A 22,876-nucleotide genomic window follows, 5' to 3' on the forward strand; every position below is an offset into this window, starting at 1 on the left:
ACAACCGCCCTTGTCCAACCCAACCTCCCCCACCCAACCCAACCCCAACCCCCCCACCCAACCCAACCCAAACTCAACTGCCCCCACCCAACTCAACCCAAACCCAACTGCCCCGTCCAACTCAACCCAAACCTAACCTTATTAAAAAACCTTGGATTAAACAGGAGAGGATAGCTATAGCATGAGACATACAAGGGTTATATGTACAGTAAGCAATTAGGAATCCAAATAGTATTGCATCCTTTATGAAAAGGAGTAGAAAGTATAAGATTAAGGAAGGCTTGATGCAATTATATTGTAATCAGGATTATAAGACTACATTTTGAGAGGATTGTGCAGTTTTGGGCTCCATATCAATGGAAGGATATTCTTGCCTAAGGGAAGCACAGCAAAGGTTCGCTGGACCCATCCCTGACCTAAGGATGCTACAAAGGGAGACTGAGTAGGTGGGTGTAAACTCCAGGTAATTAGATTAAATGAAAAATGATCTCAGAAATGTGTACACTTCTGAGAAGGTTTAATAGGGTGAGTTCAGACAGCCTGTTTGACACAGCTAGTGCAATGTCTCAGGATAATGATGTCAACTATTTTGGGCTGAACCGAGAAGAGATTTCTTTGTTGAAAAAGTTGCATATCTTTGATATTGTCACCCGACAAAGATAAAGATGCTCAGTCGCTGGATAAAATACAATATTGGGACAGATAGATTTTTAGACACTATGGGGAGAGGGCAGGAAAGTGGATTTGATGTAGAAATTCAGCGAGTTTATTGACTGGTGCAGCAGGCTTAAGGAGCAACTCCGACTCTCCGTTACGTCCCCACACACAAACGCAGAAGGTCCATGGCCACAAATGTGACAGGAAAAAGCACACAATACCGCTCCAGCTCCACCTCGCGCGACTGCTTTCTCCGCTTTAAGGATGCGTTGCACGGCTCCGAGCTTCAGCTTGTCGATCTTATCCGCAGGCAGCTGCTGGACAACGTCTCCCAGGCGGAAAACCTTCTTCCGCCCACTCTGCCCCGGCCTGCAAACAACAAATAACCTATCAGCTACTGGAAAAGACCTAACCAGTACCCGGGCAAGGGAAGGTTTGAAAACATGCCAAAAGGTTACAGAAGCCTCAGCTCCAGTTAGGGATCTTGGGTTCGGAAGAACATCGCTGTTACTCTGTTCAGTTAGCAGATCTCTGTCAGGCCTACATGTCTCAGGGACTCATAAGTGGGGGAAAAGTGCATGCCCTGACAATGCCACCAATGTTCAGTGGGCTAGTTGTTGAATACACCTGGATAGTGTACCCGATGCCCAAGAGCCCTCTTTGATCTCATCCCACTAATCATATCATCAATTGAACACCCCTCAACAATCTGAAAACAGAAAATGCTGGGTCAGACAGTTTCCACGGACAGGGAGTAAGCTAATGTTTCGATCTAGATGACTCTGCATCAGAGCCCTCAGCAATCCTTGTGCTGTTCTCAATTCCTTACATCCATCCTTTGGCAGGAGTACCTTCAGCTTTTATTTTAAATTCATTCGCAGGATGAGGGCGTCGCTGGCTGGACCAGCATTTATTGCCCAACCCTTTTTGTCTAGAGGGCATTTGAGAGTCAACCACACAATTGTGGGTCTGGAGTCACATGTAGTCCAGACCAGTTAAGGATGGCAGTTTGCTTCCCTAAAGGACATTAGTGAACAATCAACAATGGATTCATGGTCTTTGTTACACCCTTAATTCCAGATATTTATTGAATTCAAATTCCACCATCTGCCATGGCGGGATTTGAACCTGAGCCCCCAGAATGTTACCTGGGTCTCTGGATTAACAGTCTAGCGATGACACCACAAGGCCGTTGCCTCCCCTAGCTTCCAGTTAAACTCTTTTTAAAACCCCATCTCCCCTCAAAGATGCTCCTTACAGTATATTTTTTGGAGCAAGCCTTTGGTCACACATCCATTTTTCACTACATGGCAGAGTGTCAGAGGGCCTTTATTGATGCTCCTCAAAACAGCCTTTGCATATTCTTCTACATTAAAGAGGATGCTATAGTAATGCAGGCATTTGTTGAGCCTGTTGGTTGGGGACATTCTATTCACAGCCTAGGCACCTGAGCAACACAGCCACCCGAGCGTCCATTTTCCGAAGTGACCACCTACCTTGACTGACTAGACTGCAAAATGGGTTCCACTCGCCGCTTTGCTTGCATCTCCTCCTCTTTGGTGGGCTGAGTAAAGGGTGCTCCGACAACAGAGATGGCTTGGCCGTGCCGCATCATGGAGTAACGCCGCTTGATAACTAGCCCCTCACTTTTCACATCTTTCCCTTGCTTCAGGTCCTCATCAGATTGGAGCTTCATCTGGTCAACACCTGAGGGAAAAGCAGGCAGATAATGACAGGGGTGCCTGCCCCTCAAACACAAATCCACCTCAAGGGACAGCCATTTTCCCTCCATAATCAGCACCATCAGGAATGCCTTTGCTGAGACTACTGCACAAAACGCAGCCTGTGAAATACTGAAAGAGTGTTACAAGGTTAGAGGTATCGCCATACATGGGAGACATCAAACAGGCTCTGGTTGTACCCTCAGACAAATGTTAAAAACTCCATGACATTATTTCGAAGAGCTGGGGATTCACCCAGGTTTTAGAGACAATATTTACCTCCAAAACCAAACATGCTAAAAGCAGATTAGCTGACGTTTTCAAATACATTAGTGAAATCTTGCCATGTATAAATTGGGTGCCACACTCCCTGTAATTAACTGTAAAGCATTTTAGAACATACAGAGGTCATGAAAGGTTCGACACAAATGCAAGTCTTTCTTTTTGACGCCCTTGATGACCTCTTGACCAAGCATCTGAAAATTTCCATCTTCGCTCCAATTGTTTTAAAAAAGGACCCGAGGGGCAACTCTTTCATGCAGAGGGTGGTGTGTGTATGGAATGAGCTGTCAGAGGAAGTGTGAGAGACAGATATAATTACAACATTTAAAAGGAATGATCTCTGAGTGACACTTTAGTGTTCATGGCCATGGCCATCTCTCTGCCCATGTTCCAGTATTACCTACTGACAGGATAGTAGCAGGCTCATTGTGCACCACTTGAAGGCCACAGCAGTGACTGGAGTTACAGAAGATAAGTACATTCTGTCTGGGATACTGTAAGTACCTGAACCCAGTGACAGCCAGAATGAAGCAATTGCAAACAAAGTTAAAAATCACAAAACACCAGGTTATAGTCCAACAGGTTTACTTGGAAGCACTAGCTTTCAGAGCGCTGCATTGATGATGGAGCAGCACTCCGAAAGCTAGTGCTTCCAAATAAACCTGTTGGACTATAACTTGATGTATTGTGATTTTTAACTTTGTACACCCCAGTCCAACAACGGCACCTTCAAATCATATCAAACGAAGTTGTGAGCATGGAACAAATAAACAAATGGCACTCCCTTACTTTTGCTTGTCTCAGTGTCCATGTGTAGTGGGAATGCAACTAAAGAGAATTTTGACTGAAATCACAAAACTAGCTTCGAGTCTCGATCGGTTATTAACATACAAGTCCCTTTCAGTGATGGCTGCACTGAGTCATAATGAAACGTGCTGTGGTCTCTCTCAAGTGATAAAGAACTATTAGTGGACAGCATTACTGGGAGGACATGCTTTTTAGATCATGAGAGCACTGCCCAGTTGCTCAGGGGAGTTTTATTTATCTTGAATGCAGATACACGTCACAGATTCCTGTCAATCAAAACATCTGTTATAGATGGTATCGTGCACAGTAAAGTATCTCACAGTCACAACATTAAACACGAACTGTACCCAGGTCTATAGGAATTGGAAGGTCTTGTTGCAGCTGTACAGGACATTGGTTGGGCCACTGCGTACAATTTTGGTTTCCCTGCTATAGAAAAGATGTTGTTAAACTTAAAAAGGTGCAGAAAAGATTTACAAGGGTGTTGCCAGAGTTGGAAGATGTGAGCTATAGGGAGAGGCTGAATAGGTTGGGGCTGTTTTTCCAGGAGAGTCGGAGGCTGAGGGGTGACCTTATAACGGTTTATAAAATCATGAGGGACATGGATAGGGTAAATAGCCAGGGTCTCTTCCCTGGGGTGGGGGAGTCCAAAACTAGAGGGCATAGGTTTAGGGTTAGAGGGGGAAGATATAAAAGGGACCTAAGGGTCAATGTTTTCACACAGAGGATGGGGCAAGTCTGGAATGAGCTGCCAAAGAAAGTGGTTGATGCCGGTACAATTACAATATTTAAAAGGAATCTGGGTGGGTACATGAATAGGAAAGGTTGGGAGGAATACAGGGCAAATGCTGGTATATGAGACTAGATTATTTTATGGACAAATTGGACCATAGGGCCAGTTTCCGAGCTGTACTACTCCATGACTCTACTGAATTTTCGGAAATTCTTTTTCTCTTGCAGTTGGACTAAAACATGGCTGCTGAGGGTACAGTGACTTTTGCAATTTCTACAAAGATTCAGATATATCTGAAGTTTCCAGGTGAATAATCACAGGCAGCTCACTTGAATTGAAGGACCAAAAACTCATTTGTGGAATTGTCAATGTTTGTGGAATTATCCAAAACTCAAAAATCGACAGACTGCTGGACCAGCTGCCTGCAAGCTTGACATTTATAGAGAGAGACAGAACGGCTACAGCATACGATGTGGTCACTTGGTATCCGAAACCTTGATTCGCCTGCTCCTCGGTTGGTGCTTGACTTGCTGTGCTTTTCCAGCGCCACACTTTGACTTGGCATGTTACGCCCACACCTGTTCCCGAAGGGATAATGCAGACAGCTCCACTTCCCCACTCCTTTGTCAGAGCCCCACATGCATCTCCCAGCCAAACAAAATCCATTCTCTTCTGTACTTCACAACCAAGCCTCCTTCCGCCACAGGCCCAGATAATGAAAGTTATGCAGAAACAGAAAGATGTTGTGAAACTTGAAAGGGCTCAGAAAAGATTTACAAGGATGATGCCAGGGTTGGAGAATTTGAGCTACAGGGAGAGGCTGAACGGGCTGGGGCTGTTTTCCCTGGAGCGTCGGAGGCTGAGGGGTGACCTTATAGAGGTTTATAAAATTATGAGGAGCATGGATAGGGTAAATAGACAAGATCTCTTCCTCAGGGTGGGGGAATCCAAAACTAGAGGGCATAGGTTTAGGGTGAGAGGGAAAAGATATAAAAGAGACCTGAGAGGCAACTTTTTCACACAGAGGGTGGTACGTGTATGGAATGAGCTGCCAGAGGAAATGGTGGAGGCTGGTACAATTGCAACATTTAAGAGGCATTTGGATGGGTATATGAATAGGAAGGGTTTGGAGGGATATGGGCCGGGTGCTGGCAGGTGGGACTAGATTGGGTTGGGATATCTGCTCGGCATGGACGGTTTGGACCGAAGGGTCTGTTTCCATGCTGTACAGCTCTATGACTCTATAAATAGAGTGTGGATATGCACTACCTATCCCCCTTGTGTAGAACCTCAAACCATTCCAGGTGGATCAGAGAAGTATAGGTCAGGTGGTCACCTGGCTGAAACTGATCACAAATAACAGATGACCCCAAGCAGCCAAGAGGAGATCAATCAGTTTGCAAATGACGAGATACTGGCAGCAAGGGAACACCACCAAAGCTTGAAAGCTGAAGCTTACTACATCTGAAGGACTCCAAGTCTGTACAATTCAAGTCATTAGTCAAGAAAACTGACCTCCTGATACCAAAGCTTAAAGCAACTAACTTCATGACTTCCTGAAAAACTCTCTCTTCAAAGGAATACTCCTCATTAGGACACTGGCTATTGAATCGTCCTGGACTCCTCGTCAGGCCTTCTTCACAGAGTCTGCTTCTTTTCCAACGTCTGCCAAAGTCACATGATTTACGAACTATTACTTTGTACATCAGTTGGGAAGGCAATGGCCTCATGGCATTATCGCTGGACTGTTAATCCATGGACCCAGGTCATGTTCTGGGGTCCCAGGGTTCAAATCCCCAGAACAGTGAATTAAATTCAATAAATATCTGGAATTAAGAGTTCCAAAGACCATAAAATCATTGCCAATTGTCAGAAAAAAAACATCTGATTTGCTGATGTCCTTGAGGGAAGGAAACTGCCATCCTTACCTATCTGGTCTACATGTGACTTCAGACCAGTGCTGTCACTGATTCTTAACTGCCCTCTGGGCAAGTCGGGATGGACAAAAAATATTGGCCTAGCCAGTGACACCTTCATCCCATGAAGGGATAAAACAAAACATATAAAATGGCAGTATCCTCTAACTGTATTTGAGTGAGAGAGTAATAAGTGACTGAGCATTAGGTTTTCAGTGTACGCCCAAACAATCAATCTTATTTAAAGAATCGAAGGTCATTGCTGGTTATTAAAATTGACCATAACTCACGTTAAGAAAGACACACTGATTTCAGAGAATACGAGTTTCAGTTCTCTCTCGTCTCTGTCCAGTACAGATGGTGATACCATAGAAACCCAGATTCTCATGGGAAACAGGTAACATCAGACAAAATAAAATCTACAATCAGATACTCATTCCCATCCATCTGAGAGGCCTCTGTTTTTCCACGTTACCTGGCCCGAGACCTGCTGACGTCATCTGCGTGGCCATGAGCCGGGCTAAGTGTTTTATCTGGGCATCTGTCCCTGCTGATTCAACCGGTGTGTAGGTGGCCTGGAAGGAGGCTGGCATCACATCTGGAAGGTACACCATGCTGATCAAAACCTGAAACATGCAAAGAAGGTAAGCTCTTTGTGGGGCCTAGCGCTGAACATAATCATCAATAAAATAGACCAAGCACCTGCTGCCCCTCAAGGACAACACAGAAATTACAACAGCAACGGGTCAACCAGTCTCTGCGTACGAGTAACCCAATATTCATGCAAAGCACTTTCTCCAACAACCTGGATATATACCGCCCCTTGAACACAGAAAGAAACCTCTCTGTTTGGACCACTAACTCCAATGGCACATTTCACAGCATCACACCATCTTTGGAAAAAGACTTGCCGGGATTCTGTTTTAATTTCTTTCCTCTTCTACCTCATTTTAAACACAATTATAGGAACTGTTCCATTTGGTGCCATTCTTGCTAATCTATAAAACATCTCCAAGATCACTCTTCAATTTGTCTGCTTTAATGAAAAGACCCAATTTTTCAGAGGTTCCCTTTGTAGGTGCTTATTCTCGGACTCACTCAAGTGAGTCCATGCTTTCCTAAAGTCTCACCACCTGCTTCTTCTAGGTTAAACGTCTTCCCTCTCTTTGCTGCCTTTCTGTACTCGTGATCCATTCAAATCGGAGCTCTGTCATAGCTCAACAGCACTCAACTTCAGAGCAGAATATCGAAACATAGGGAATTTGGCCCTTCAGGCCTGCTGTTCTATTAAAACCATTGACCTTCTGCCTTAACACCATCTTCCTGCGCTGTCCCATCTCCTTAGGTGTCATAAACGTCTCGAAATCTATCAATCTTAATCTTAAAGATGCTGAAAAGCATGAGCTTCAGATCTTATATGTTATCTTATAGCTACAATATGAATAATTTGCACAAGGTGCTTAAAATAGGTCATCCTTTCCAACAGAGATTCTTCTGAAAGGAAAAGAGAAGGTTTCTCTCAGACAGCAGGCTCTCTTGTGGAAAGCTCCACTGAACCAAACAATCCTGCTCAAACAGCGTTTGTATCCTTACATACAGATAAGGAAGGACACCACTTCAATTGGGACAACACATCCATCTTAGGACAGGCCAAACAAAGACACACGAGAATTCCTAGAAGCATAGCATTCCAGCCTGAACTCTATCTACAAACACATCAAGTTAGACTCCATCTACCACTCCCTGAGAAAAGGGGCAGGAAGTGACTTCACCATAGGAAATGGCATCACCACCCAAAGAAACCCAAACATATAAATAGAAAGCAGGAATTTTCAGCGGTGCTTCACCTGAGGCCCACTGAAGATGTTACCTAGTAGGGTGACGAAACATCTGGAAATGAACCTTCCAGCTCAGCAAGCAAACCTCCAGCCAAAACCTCAACCTGATCTACAAATCGTCTCAAAGGTTTGGTACAGCTATTCAAAACTTACCAGATTCGCTACATTCTCTGGTGAAAGTAGCGGCATTAGAAACTGAGCTGTGACATCAATGGCGGACTGTGTACTCTGGGATGATGATGGTTTAGAAGTGGAAGCTGCCGCTTGTTCAAGGTCCTTGTCTTCATCATCCTCACCTAACGGCTCTGTCAGCAAAACAGACATTGGTCAACAGCAGCAGCACTTAACCAGCCACCCAAAACAAAATTACAGTCAGCCATGGCTCAGCGATTAGCACTTTCCACCTTGCAGGTTGAGAATTCAAGTCCCACTCAAGACTTGAGCCCAGAACCCAAACAGATGTGCTTCACAATTGAGGAACTGCGCCAGGCCTTTCTATTAGGCATTCACAACAATTTTCAGTAATTATCTCAGCCTACATTTCGCTTCCCATGACTTTGCTTTCAGACAGCAGTTCATTATTTTGCCATTCACACCTCCTCTGGACCCTTCCCTCCGTGACTACCTGGTCAGGTCCACGCCCCCCCTACGACCCACCCTCCCATCCTAACACCTTCCCCTGCCACCGCAGGAACTGTAAAACCTGCGCCCACACCTCCTCCCTCACCTCTACCCAAGGCCCTAAAGGAGCCTTCCACATCCAAAGTTTTACCTGCACATCCACTAATGTCATTTATTGTATCCGTTGCTCCAGATGCGGTCTCCTCCTAGCAGAGCGCTTTAGGGAACATCTCCGGGACACCCGCACCAAATCAACCACACCGCCCCGTGGCCCAAGATTTCAACACACCCTCCCATTCTGCCGAGGACATGGAGGTCCTGGGCCTCCTTCACCGCCGCTCCCTCACCACCAGACGCCTGGAGGAAGAACGCCTCATCTTCTGCCTTGGAACACTCTCACCAATTGTACTCTATGCTACTTTCTCCCCACCCCCACCCTCCTTTAGCTTATCTCTCCATGCTTCAGGCTCTCTGCCTTTATTCCTGATGAAGGGCTTTTGCCCGAAAAGTCGATTTCACTGCTCCTTGGATGCTGCCTGAACTGCTGTGCTCTTCCAGCACCACTGATCCAGAATCTGGTTTCCAGCATCTGCAGTCATTGTTTTTACCGTCTCTGAACCCACCTATCATTTCTTCACTTGACCCATTATCATGCCTTTTGACTCTATAGCACCAACTTTTTGTTTTGTCATCCTCCTATCTTCAACCTTATCATTAAATTTCTCTTTTCTTCTTTTTCCACCCACTTGCTTAAAACCTAACACATCTCTGAATTTCTGCAGAGCTGACAGATGTCCAATGCTGTGGGATCCTCCACTCTTTATTCCAGGAGCCCCAAAATTAAGCTCTGATCTCCAGGGTAGGAAAATGCAGAGAAGAAAATCACTCTATAAAATCCTCAAAGAATCAAGGCAGCAGATACCAATTGGATTTTGGAATTTTTCCAACTCAAAATCTGATGACAACATAGTAGTACACCAATGCTCTACCAATCCATAACGGAGATATGTTTGCCAGGATGGATCATTTTCATGGTCAAAACAGCCCTCTTACCTATTTTGATTTTCTTCAAGCCCTGATCAGTGTCCTCTCCCCGCCGTTTCCTCATGTCCTTCAGGTTGGGCATGTTCCGGGCAATCTCCTGCTGCTGCGTGCCCAGGTCCAGGAGCAGCGTGGTGATCTGGGCATGGAATTCCACAGAGGACGGGTGCTTCAGCACGCTCAGCAAGTGCAGCTTCAAGTTCTTCCGCACACTGCTGACCTGCGACTTGGCCAGGGTCGGAGGCAGGTTCGCTGAAATCAAGAACAGGGCATGAAACAAAAAAAAAAGAGGATGGCCACTCAGACAAACGAGGGACCTAGCACTTCTTCACAAACCAGAAGAGCACAGCTCACTGGACGAGCCTTCTGCAACTAGGAAAGTGATAGCCTTGTGGCATAATCACTGAACTATTAATCCAGAGACCAAGGTAATGTTCAGGGGACCTGGGTTCAAATCCTGCCACGGAATTTGAATTCAATGAATACCTGGAATTGACAGTTTAACAATGACCATGAATCCACTGCCAATTATCAGGATAAGCCCACCTGGTTCACCAGTGTCCTTTAGGGAAGTGCCATCCTTACCTGGTCTAGACAGGCAGGAGGCTGGAAGAACACAACAAGCCAGGCAGCAACAGGAGGTGGAGAAGTCAACGTTTTGGGTATAATCCTTCTTCACCTCCTGATGCTGCCTGGCTTGCTGTGTTCTCCCAGCCTCCTGCCTGTCCCTCCTGATGCTGCCTGCCTTGCTGTGTTCTTCCAGCCTCCTGCCTGTGTATTTTGGATTTCAGCATCTGTTGTCTTTTTGTTTCCAACCTTACCTGGTCTGGCCTACATGTGATTCCAGACCCACAGCAATGTGGTTCACTCAAATTACCTTCTGGGCAAATAGAGATGGGCAACAAACCCTGGCCTGGACAATGACACCAACATCCCATGAACGATTTTTCTTATTTTTAAATTTCCTGATCTTCTCGGCCAGTGATTTTAATCCATTCTGGCTGAAGTGGATTAATCTTTACAAGTGGATTAATCAGACACCCCCAAATAAATTATACTATTGTGTAACACGATGTGACAGTGCTTAAACATAAACAATATTTTTTCCATAATCCTGCTTAAGAAAACAGGGTCTTTACCATTCACATATAAATGAGATGGAAGTGAAAACAAAAAAACGCTGGTGATCACAGTGGGTCAGGCAGCATCCCTGGAGAGAAACCAAATGAATGCTTCGCGTCTTGATGACTCTTCATCAGAGCTGACGTAAGATGGGAGAGCCTGCTCCTCACCACAACATCAACCCCTGGCAGAGGCCCGAAGGTGGATGCGCCCAAGGAGAACTTAGCATGGAGATAGCCCTGGGAAGAGTTAGAGAGCAGCTGCTCCTAGGCAACAGCAGCCCCTGAGTGGACAGGGGTGAGGTAGATCAGGAGGCATCAGCTGGCAAGGGGTGGGGGAATGGGATCTGGAAGAGGAGCTCTGATACAATGCTTTTGAGGAGATGGGGCTTTCATGAGAGGAAAAGCAAAGCAATTGTAATATGGAACCTCAAACAGATAGAGGCGAGTCGGCGCAAAATATACAACCCCCTACAACACACACACACACCCCCACCCCAAGCTTGCTCTGTCACTCAAAATGATCAATTCTCATCTTGGGCTTCACTTTGCACAAGAGACCAAATATCTGCCTTTACCCAGCCTTAAATGTGAACAATGATAGAGCATCCATAAACCCCTGGGGCAGAGAATTCCACAATGGTCTGAATGAAAAGCTTTCTCCTCACTTTCAATCCCAAATGATCAGCCACTCAAACTGGGACAGTTCCCCTCTTTCTCAGCTAGCAGAAACAACCTCTACCCTATCAGTCCCTTCAGCAGCAGAGTGGAGCACTGAGCGAGAGTTGGAGGAGGGTGACAGCATTACAGCAGAGGAGAAGGGATAGGAGAAAAGACAGGGAGTGTATGAGGGGAGTCGAGCTCACCTCACCTCACCACTCATGCATTTTCTCTCGACCACAGAGTAACCTTGACAGGAACCCATCTATGAAGCCAGCCATGCAATGCTGATTCCGTGAAGGCCCCTCCACTCTCCTGCCGAAAGGATGACTTTGCTCTGCGTGAGACTCCTGGAGCCCAGCGGGCATCAGGTTTGAATCAAACACATTCTGCCAACTTCAGAACCAGCTTCAAGGACTGAGACGCAAGAAAAGTCAAATATCCCCAACTAGCGATTCACAAGAGGTGCAAATACAGGAAGAAATACTACTTGGCAATGGACACGAGTGAAATTAAGAAACAGGCATTTTGACAAAGCTGTTGACTTCCAAAAGAAAACCTATGAATATGCTTAAGCCTGGATTCTTCCTGGATTTCTGAAATAAACCAAGTATTTTCAACTCAAAATCAGTTATAGGCCAATTAGCTCACTTCAGTCATAAGTCAAATGGTTCAAACTGCACCTCAATCTCAGTGGGCACTCCACTGCAAGACTGAAGCATTGTTTGCACATTTGGAGGTGCCTTCTTTCCAATGGGTCGTTAAACCTGATAGCTCGGTTAGCGGAGCAGTAAAGGACTCGGGACTCAATTTGAACAAACACAGGGGAGACCTCCCTCTTGTTCAGACCCATACTTATCCCCTAAAATTTATTTTTACATGATTGATATTTATCACTTATCAAGATCTAGTCATCACACTGTTATCTGTGGGAGCTTGCTGTGTACGAATTGGTTGCCTACACTACAGCAGTGACTACACTTTGAAATTACTCCAGTGGTTGTAAAGCTCTTTGAAATGTCGCAAAATCACGAAAGACCCCACAGTAATAAACGTCTTTCTTTCCGTTAACATCCTTACCGTGAAGGGTCTCGTAGGCCTGGATGACCTCAGACATGTACATAGGGCGTTGCCTGGCGATGGTTGCCAAGGAGCCCAACGCAACAGTCAGGTTGATGCTGGAAATGGCGGGATGCACCATGAACTTCAGGAGTTGATCCAGTGCCATTTTACCTTCTTGCTGAAGACTGCCTGGAACAGGTGTGTATAAAAAGTAATCAGAAATATGACCATCCTTCTGTTTACAAATTTGCAACTCATTAATGTAAGGGTAATGGTGATTAAATGAGGAGCAGAGTCAGTAATTGCGTCGCATTCCTCCTCTGTAAGTGGTGTCGTGTCTCCTCATTCCCACCACAGTGTTAGTTCCTTAAAATAGAGCATTCCATTCACACCCAAGAATGTTCCAGACAGTGGGACTGACAAACAAAGGGCACAAATTCAAGCAATAAAAAAAGAGTTGTAGTGGTGGGTGAGTAGGTGAGTGCATGAATGTGAAAGAGAGCAAGAACAAAAATGAAAGAACATGCGTGCGCGAGAGAGAATAGTGAGTACTTAGTGGGTAGTGAGTGTCTGTGTGTTCACATATGTGTTGTTTTTGGCAGCAAGATGACAGGTTGTTACCCCCTCAGCAGTAGGCTATGAACTGCAATGCTTAAAAACTGGATGAGGCAGATTCGTTACCAAGTTTGGAAAGAGAATCAAAGCGACCTGAAGAGAAAACGTCAAGGGAATGGAACGAAGTAAACAGCTCTTCCAAAGAGCCAGCAAGGGCACGATGGTCCAAATGGCCTCCTTCCAAGCTGCAGATTTTATTCAATTAATAGGCCACTGGCACACATTACATTTTGTTCAGAAAAATAAGGAGTTCACTTTGAATAAACAATCGAAAATGGAGTGTAGCAATGAAAGGAGTTAAGCAGTCAACTCATTAAAAATTGTGACAGAGCTTAATAAGACCACAACAAAAACAAACCAAGGAACAAGGATTAATTTCCAGAGGAACAAGATTAAGTAGAGTACTTATGCTAAACACAGATCAAACCTTGGGTTAGCCCACATTAGCAGTACTATGCCCCCTTGTGGTTACCTTATTATTAAAGGATTTTGAGGTACTGAAGAGGATGCTAAGATTTACAAGGATCACAAAGAAATGCAAATTTATACCCATAGCAAAGGATGAACAGACTGGACCACTTCTCTCTGGAAAGGAAAAGGCCCAAAGGCTTTTAAAACTGTTAAATGTTTTGAGAGGATAACCTGAAGCAATCAAGGTAACACAATGGTCAACAAATCAAAAAAGGAATTCTAAAAAACTGAATGATGAAAATACAGAAGTCTCTACTACAGGGGAATCTTTCAAGTTAATATGCAGATACATTTAAGGACAAGCTGGAGGAACACATTGGCCAGTGTTTCCTCAGCTTTCTTCTGAGAGTGAACCTATTTTAATGCCCCATACACTTGCTGTGATTTCAAACTGGTAGCCTTCACTTACTGAGTAGTGTGTCATAACGTCATAGAGATTTACAGCATGGAAACAGGCCCCTCAGCCTAACGTGTCCATGCCGCCCAGTTTTCACAATTAATCCATTTTCCTGTGTTTGGCCCATATTCCTCCACACCTGACCCATCCACGTAGCTACCCAAATGTTTCTTAAACGGCAAAATTGTACTTACCTCCAACACTACCTCTGGCAGCCCATTGCAAATACTCACCACCTTCTGTGTGAAAAGAAATTGCCCCTCTGGATCCTTTTGTATCTCTCCCCTCTCACCTTAAACCTCAAGTGTTACACTCCCCTTCCCTTGGAAAAAGGATGTTGGCTTCCGTACCTTATCTATGCCTCTCAGGATTTTATAAACCTCAATAAGGTCACCCTTCAGTCTCCTACACTCCAGGGATAAAAGATCCAGTCTCTCCTTATAAATCTTTAAATCCTTATAAATTTAAATTTATAAATTCATAAAATTATAAATTCAATTCCTTCAGTTAGCATCCCAGTAAATCTCTTCTGGTGGTGCGCACTGGGAAATTTTTAAACAGCTGGTTTTTGCTTTGCAAAAAAAAAATTTTTATTTCTGCAGCAGACCTCAAAAGATGGAAAAAGGAATTCTAAAAAACTGAATGATGAAAATACAGAAGTCTCTACTACAGGGGAATCTTTCAAGTTAATATGCAGATACATTTAAGGACAAGCTGGAGCCCCTTAGGGCAGCCATTCTCAATATGGAGCCCAATGAAACATACAGAAAAGCACCGAGCTCAAGGACCGTGTTAGTCCTGATGGATGTTTAATGTCATACAATCTTTTTTTTTAAGTTTTGTACAGTGTGTCAGAATGTTCAAGTTTTCTTGGTGTTCAATAATGAATGATTTTCTGTCTAGATGTTTGTGTCGTCCCTGTTTGGAAGGGGGGGGGGGGCTCTGGAACCTGAGAAGAGCTCCTGGGGGGGCGGGAGGGCTGTGGCCAAAACACACTTGAGAATCACTGCCTTAGGGCAGTGCCCACTGGTTGACTGGGAACAGCCTCAAAGCTGATCATGCACAATCCCAGCTCCACAGCATCCACTGCTGCCTTGGAGCCCATGACCTCAGAATTTCAACTACACAGAGCTGTGACCCATGGTCTGGAAAGCCTTGAATTCAGGAGAAGGTTATACCGATGAGAGCTAGCTTAGAAAGGGATTCGAGGAGGCTGGAATGGACTGGTGGCCGCACATACTACAGAATCCAAACAAGACTCCCCCGGCAATCAGCATCATTATCTGGCATTCCAACACAAGACCATGTAAACAAAGCCAAGCTCGCGCCCAATCTCAACCATGTAATTGTGGAGGTGGACAAAGTCACACAACACCAGGTTATTGTCCAACAGGTTTATTTGAAACCACAAACCTTTGAGTGCTCCAAAAGCTTGTGATTTCAAATAAACCTGTTGGACTATAACCTGGTTACATGATAAACTGAACAGACATGGGCAGATTCTAGGGCTGAACCCATTGGACCTTGCTTCATGTCCACCCAACTAATTGCCCATGCATCTTTGAAGGTAGATGGACTGGCCATTGTCTTTATCCTTTGAATTTCTGCTAACCAGTTACAAGCGCACGATACCCACTGGCATTGATGTAAGAGTGATCCTTCACGATGCGGTCCAAGCTGATATCATTCTCCTGCCGTTTGGGGACATCTGAATCCGGGGTGCGAGGCGACAGCGTGATAATCAAACTTTCGATGAACTTGATGGCGTGAGTGCGGATTCCATCGTTGTCAGAGTCCAGCATCAAGACAATATCATCCTGCATGTTACTAACCATGTCCCAGCACGCCTCCTTGACTTCATTGATAACCTTGGACTTCACCATCCACTGAGGAAAGAAAAGAACAATCATAGAATCCCTAGACTGAAAGTTGGCCATTCAGCCCATCGAGTCCACACCGGCCCTCCAAAGAGCATCCCACCTGTGACCCACGCCCCCTATCTTATCCCTGTAATCCTGCATTTCCCATGGCTAATGGGAAACCAGAGCACCCAGATGAAACCCACGCAGACCCAGGGAGAATGTGCAAACTCCACACAGACAGTTGCTGGAGGTTGGAGTCGAACCCGGGTTCCTGAGGCTGAGAGACAGCAATGCTAACCACTGAGCCACTGTGCTGTTAAGACCTCCATAGGATAAGGGAGGCCGAGGGACATGTTCCTGAGCAGTACTGTTCTATGTTTTAAGTAGAAGAGAAAAAAGCACAGATGGCATGTTATGCTCCGTCATATTCTTTTTGCTGCCACACAGACCTCCAAGGTCAGTGTGCAACAGCAATTTCCAAATTCATGGCTTTCCGAAACCGGAAGTTAGTGTGCCCGAACACAAACCAGCATGTGTGGAACTTCAGCACAGCTGAGGGAATGTTAGTGGTGTGTTACAGTTCACTCAGAGCAATAGCAATATGTGCTTAATCATGCATGTTGTAGTCTGGAGCCATGGATATTTGTGGTAGAGGTATTCCTTCCATCTGAGGCAGACCAGGAATCTCTTCCCACTCTTTCTGCCTCCCATTGATACATGTTGGAAAAATTCACAAGTCGATCCCGATTCTGTTCGACCGTCGAAAAGTGTGTTGCTGTAAAAGCACAGCCGGTCAGGCAGCATCCGAGGAGCAGGAGCGTCGACGTTTCGAGTATAAACCCTTTGTCAGGAATTTCAAGTTTATGCTCAAAACGTCGACTCTCCTGAACCTCGGATGCTGCCTGAACGGCTGTGCTTTTCCAGTGCCACACTTTTCGACTCGGGGATCTCCAGCATCTGCAGTCCTCACTTTGATTGTGTTGACTGCACCTTCTTTGGCCATCCCGTTTACATTCATCTGTGGCTGGGTGGGTTTATATAGGGTTGAGAATTAAAACGTGTAAAGTTTAACAATTTGGTTTAATTGTTGACCTGTAGCTAGAATCTAAAGACCTGTAGTAGTTCGCAATTTGGCATGTACAGAAACCTCGTCTGTGTTTTCTATCAAACTGGGTCTGAAAATCAGATAGTTTGCACATTCCTTTTAGAACCTTTTGGTGATGCCTCTGGGAACAACAGGGCAAGAGTGAGTTGTGACAATTTGTAGACAAGCATCAAATATGTCTTTGTCCCTCTGAACTGCTCAATATCCCACCAAGTACTTGCGTTCCCTTTCACCAGGTGACAACTGCACAAACAGAACCACCTCTGATGTCAAACATGACACGCTGTTATATTCAGGATGTGCATGCAAACTTACCTGGAGAGCCACCTTGTATAACTGTGTCATGGTCAATATAACCTTCTTCACTACGTTGACATTCTCATCCTTTAGCAGCATGTTGAGGTTTGCAATTAGCTTAGGCAGCAGCTCATTATCCCGCTTACTAGAATGGAAAATAATTAATTGAATTGAAAGATTTCTTGTACTTTATTTTGAATATACATGACAATCAAAGATTTATACGGTTGCTGTGCATTTACTTAAAACATTATTAACTTAAAATAAAGAATAAAGAAAGTTAACTTAAAGAGAATCCAATTAAGGATCAACAGAAACGTGTTTTGGAACAGTCCAATGTAGAGTCAGAGTTGTACAGCATGGAACCAAACCCTTCAGTCCAACTTGTCCATGCCAACCAGATATCCTAAATTAATGTAGTCCCATTGGCCAGCATTTGGCCCATATCCCTCTAAACCCTTTCCTATTCATACACCCAACCAAATGCCTTTTAAATGCTGTTATTGTACCAGCCTTCACCACCTCCTCTGGCAGCTCATTCCATACACCCACCACCCTCTGCGTGAAAAAGCTGCCCCTTAGGTCTCTTTTATATCTTTCCCCTCTCACCTGAAACCTATGTCTTTTAATTCTCGACTCCCCCACCCCAGGGAAAAGACCTTGTCTATTTACCCTATCCATGCCCTTCATGATTTTATAAACCTCTATAAGATCACCCCTCACTCTCCAACGTTCCAGGTAAAATAGCCCCAGCCTATTCAGCCTCTCCCTGTAGCTCAAACCCTCCAGTCCTGCCAATGCCCTTGCAAATCTTTCATGAACCCTTTCAAGTTTCACAACATCTTTCCTGTAGGAGATCAGAATTGCAGACAGTATTACAAAAGTGGCCTAACCAATGTCCTTACAGCCACAACATGACCACCAACCTCCTGTACTCAATTCACTGACCAATGAAGGAAAGCATACCAAATGCCTTCTTTAGAATATAGAAAAGTACAGCAGAGTACAGGCCCTTCTGCCCACTATGTTGTGCTGAGGATTAATCTTAATCTAAAATAAAATAACCTAACCTAAGCTCCCCTCAATTCACTGCAGTCCACGTGCATGGTCAGTAGTGGCTTACACATGGACAGCAGTGAATTGAGGGGTGTATAGGTTAGGTTATTTTATTTTAGATCAGGATTAATCCTCAGCACAACATCGTGGGCAGAAGGGCCTGTACTCTGCTGTACTTTTCTATATTCTAAAGGCGGCATTTGGTATGCTTTCCTTTATTGGTCAGTGAATTGAGTACAGGAGCTAGGCAGTCATGTTGTGGCAGTACAAGACATCGGTTCGGCCACTTTTGTAATACAGTGTGCAAATCTGGTCTCCCTCCTACAGGAAGGATGTTGTGTTTACTATCCTGTTTACTTGGGACTCCACTTTCAATGAACTATGAATCTGCACTCCAAGATCTCTTTGTTGAGCAACACTCCCCAGGATCTTACCATTAAGTGTAATTAGTCCTGCCCTGATTTGCCTTTCCAAAATACAGCGGCTCACATTTATCTAAATTAAACCCCATATGCCACTCCTCAGCCCATTGGCCCATCTGATCATGATCCCGTTGTACTTTGAAGTAACCACGTTTTAGCAGAAAAAGGAAGTGAAAAAAATACTAACCATGCCTCCTCCATGAATCCAATGACAAATTTACGAACATCGATGGATTTATCTGACTGAAATGCAATGATTTCCTGCAAAGAATAAGATTTTTGTCAGTTTCCTGCAAGTGATCTTGTCTGTACAACCAGAAATCAATGGCACCTAGTGTTGCTTTCCACCCCCGAGCACAAAGCACAGCATTAACCCCACCACCCCTACCTCCAAACAAAAAGACAGCCTACACCACCAGCTCCTCTTAAAGCTCGAAAAGGTTCTGTTTACTCACATCCAGAAAGTTGTCAAGAAGCGTCGGATCCTTATTCAAAATTAGCTCCTGAACCTGAGGGAAGAAATAAAGGCTCCAATGAAAGCCACAATATATCTTTCTACACATTTAATGGAGGACAGGCAGCTACTTTCTAGTCAACCTGTTCAGTCATGTTATTACACACTTCTGATACAGATGGGAACTTGAATCTGAGCCTCCTGGCCCAGAGGTAGGGACACTAACACTGTGAGGCAAGAACCCAATTAGAGGACAGGTGGATTTTTTTTTAAATCAACCAATTCAGATACACTTCTGGAGCAGGAACTTCAACCTTCTAGCTTAGAGTTAGGGACACAACCACTGCAACACCTTTAGTTTAAACCTATTTTCTAATCAAACCGTTTAGACAAGTTGTTACACACTTCTGCAACAGGTGGGACTTGAATGTGGCCTCCTGGTTCACAAGTAGGGACATCACCACTGTGACTTAAGAACTCTATCAGAGCACAGGTAGATATTTTTAATCAAACTGTTCAGACACACGACTTGAACCTAGGCCTTCTAGGTTCGATAGATTAGATTCGATTCCCTACAGTGTGGAAACAGGCCCTTCGGCCCAACCAACACTCCGAAGAGTAACCCACCCAGACCCACTTCCCTCCTACTAATGCATCTAACACTACGGGCAATTTAGCATGGCCAATTCACCTGACCTGCACATCTTTGGACTATGAGGGAAAACCAGAGCACCTGGGGGAAGCCCACGCAGACACGGGGAGAATGTGCAAACTCATCACAGACAGTTGCCCGAGGCTGGAATCAAACCTGGGACCCTGGTGCTGTGAGGCAGCAGTGCTAACCACTGAGCCACCGTGCCACCCCTAGGATCACAATCGCTACACCACGAAATAATTGGAACACTTATCTGACAGCCGCTATCCACAATGGAGCTATTCAACCTATCACAGATTGAGGAGCGTGAACCTGTACTAGACTTCAGAATTTGGAAATGGATACAGTAGAGTATGGGGAAAATGGAAAGATTCTCAAGAATGACACCAGGTCTGGAGATGTTCGACCTAGGAGGCAAGGCTGGTTGGCCTAGTGTGCTTCCCTGAAAAACAAAACTCAGGAGGCTGAGAAAAGCTCAAGAAGCTGACCTAGTTTCTAAGTTTACAAACAAATTTGCTGAGGTGAAGTAGCTGGGGGAATACCAAAACCAACAACTATAACAAGAAAATAGTCATTGAGAAGGCTGTGATGAGGACAATCAGGAGGAACATGTGGTGGAGCAGTGAAATCGCTGAAACAAATTGAAATACAGAGTGATAAAAGCGAAAACAATTAAAACGGTGAACAGAAGAAATCTAAATAAGGTACTTTCTTTAATTTTAAAAGTATGCTTTATAACGTGCATATGCAGATGCATTAAAAAATACTTGAGGCGAGGATGCACAGTAATAATCAATATTGGTTGACACCAACCATTCACTGTCCATTGAAAAATCTAATTAGGACTTTACTCAGAGCAGAACCTGCTACCACAACTGAGAGGAAGAACATGAGGAAGTTGGATAAATGCATGAGGAAGAAAGGAATAGCAGAATGTGCTGACAGGTCACGAGAAAGGGCTGAATGAGGACATCTGCGCATGAACCAGAGGTGGGTGAATGACTTGTTTCTACATTGTACACACTTTACAATGAGGGGCAAAATAATTAATAACTGAGAATCTGCCAACCTGTAATGAATCCATTTGTTTAAAGGATATTGTTTACGCTAAACAAGAGCATTGGGAAGTGATTTGAAAGCAACAGGCCAGAATAAAGACTACTCTCACACTCATCTGATATTGATTTGCTGTTTAGTCTGCAAGGGTCCTCAAGATGGCCCATGTGCTGGGACAAAACGGGAACCACTGGCTTGGAACAAAACAGCCATGGCAGCATGAGAGAGCAAACCTTTTCCCACCACTCGCTTGGCGCACAACCAGACTGCCTCCCACATACACATGTAATGTACTATCTTAAGCAAGATTTATTTCACCGTTATAAACAGACAACGGGTGTGATCAGACTGTCGATGCACAAGTTAAAACAAGGAGAAATTGACTGAATGTGGAGGCTGGCATGAGATTAAAGCTCTCCAGCTTGAATTCAGGCATCACTTAAATAGTCTCTCGTCAAATGCAGCAACCATTATCCCCATGAATGCGATTTAGCATTTCTTGCGGTGGCAAGGGAAACAGGGTGGGTCAGGACTGTTGGGTGGTCCTTTGGAGTCTTTTGCCCTAAGTGGAGAAAACAATGTTTGGGAACCACTGCCACAGAGTACATCGACAAACTAACCACAAGCAAGGCTACAGACGTTACACTAATACACGTACCCTTGGAACTAAGACCTTGCTGGAATTTTGGATTAGGCCACAGGCAGTACAAGTCACTTGCATCACAAACCTGCACGCAAAGCTGGTAACCTGCCCCCCGCCACACGTGCCAATGCAGCACGTAACTGATGCTCTGGAATTCTCTTCCAAACAGCGCTGTGAGTGTTGCTACAGCCCAAGAGTGACAACAGTTCAAAAAGGCAGCTCACCACCACCCTCTTCAGGGCAATAAACGTTGGCCTAGCCCATATCCCATGAATGAATAATAAGATAAATTGTCCAGGTACGTTATTTTTAAATTTTACTGAGTTAAATTGGAATATTGTCGAACAAGCTAGCCAGCTTTTGGGTAGCAGGATTTGAGGTACTCCACTTGTGCAGACTAAAATTAAAAACAGCCACAGGCTCCACACACTTTCCCCATGTTACTGGGTTCTAAAGAAGAGGCATACTGGACTCAAAACATGAACTGTTTCTTTCTTCACAAAGCTGCCAGCCCTCTGGAGTTTCTCCTGTGCACTGTTTTTATTTTAGATTTCCAGCATGCGCAGTATTTCACTTTTAGGGTTTATTCCTACATGACTGACCTGTTTGAGAACACTGATCTTGTTGTCAGTGACAATCAGTGCAGCTTGATTCAACAGATCCACCACCTACAAGACAAAATGAATCAATTACTCTGCACTCGGTCTTCAGTAGATGTGCCGCCATCTTATAAGCTTAATCGTAATAACATACATCATTATAATGGTCAGTTATATAAACTTGGCTTTATGTCCTTTGACTTTATAGATATTTTTAATCAACCTATTCATTCATGTTATGACAGACCTCTGGAACTGGAGGACTTGAACCTGAGCTTTGGACCAGAGGTAGGGACACTACCACTACACAACAAAAGCCCTACTCTCCTTTTGACTTGATAAAATTGGGCTGATCTCGCTGAGGAAATAAGGTTGATAGAATTTCCCTTGGTATATCCCATTCCTCATCACCCTGTGCCCACTGATCTACAATGGTCAAGGTACATCTTGATTTTAAAATCCTGATCCTTGTTTCCAAATCCATGGCCTCACTTCTCCCTACCTCTGCAACTTACACCAGCTCAGTAATCTGAGATTTTCACCATGGAACTGTTTTTCCAAACAGCACCCATCGCCTCTTCTGAAATGGACATACCCCGCTCCCCTCTTTGCCCTAACCATCCTCCTCCACCCAAACCCCAACTTTTCTTTAGCCTCCTCCCCCATTCCCTGGACCCCTAGCCCAATCTCTCCATTCTCCTGAGCTCTAACCCACCTGCCACCAATCAGCGCTTCACCCATCCCTCACATTCCCCTCCCCATCACCATACTCCTCTCGCATCCCT

The 22,876-nt window shown here is 44.6% G+C and overlaps 1 protein-coding gene across 1 annotated transcript in view; it reads right to left on the reverse strand.

Annotated features, from left to right (window-relative positions):
- sympk (symplekin) overlaps positions 1-22,876 on the reverse strand; it is a 51,232-nt gene that overhangs the window by 26,081 nt on the left and 2,275 nt on the right. Inside the window, exons 2-12 of the mRNA XM_043680682.1 lie at positions 22,095-22,160; positions 19,140-19,193; positions 18,872-18,945; positions 17,225-17,351; positions 15,579-15,828; positions 12,478-12,648; positions 9,629-9,868; positions 8,108-8,259; positions 6,592-6,742; positions 2,154-2,364; positions 879-1,026 (exon numbers count right to left, since the gene is read on the reverse strand). Of these exons, the coding sequence (XP_043536617.1) occupies positions 879-1,026; positions 2,154-2,364; positions 6,592-6,742; positions 8,108-8,259; positions 9,629-9,868; positions 12,478-12,648; positions 15,579-15,828; positions 17,225-17,351; positions 18,872-18,945; positions 19,140-19,193; positions 22,095-22,160 (1,644 nt within the window). The remainder of the gene's footprint in view (positions 1-878; positions 1,027-2,153; positions 2,365-6,591; positions 6,743-8,107; positions 8,260-9,628; positions 9,869-12,477; positions 12,649-15,578; positions 15,829-17,224; positions 17,352-18,871; positions 18,946-19,139; positions 19,194-22,094; positions 22,161-22,876) is intronic.

Source organism: Chiloscyllium plagiosum, chromosome 41 (assembly GCF_004010195.1).
Source record: "Chiloscyllium plagiosum isolate BGI_BamShark_2017 chromosome 41, ASM401019v2, whole genome shotgun sequence".
NCBI lineage: Eukaryota > Metazoa > Chordata > Chondrichthyes > Orectolobiformes > Hemiscylliidae > Chiloscyllium > Chiloscyllium plagiosum.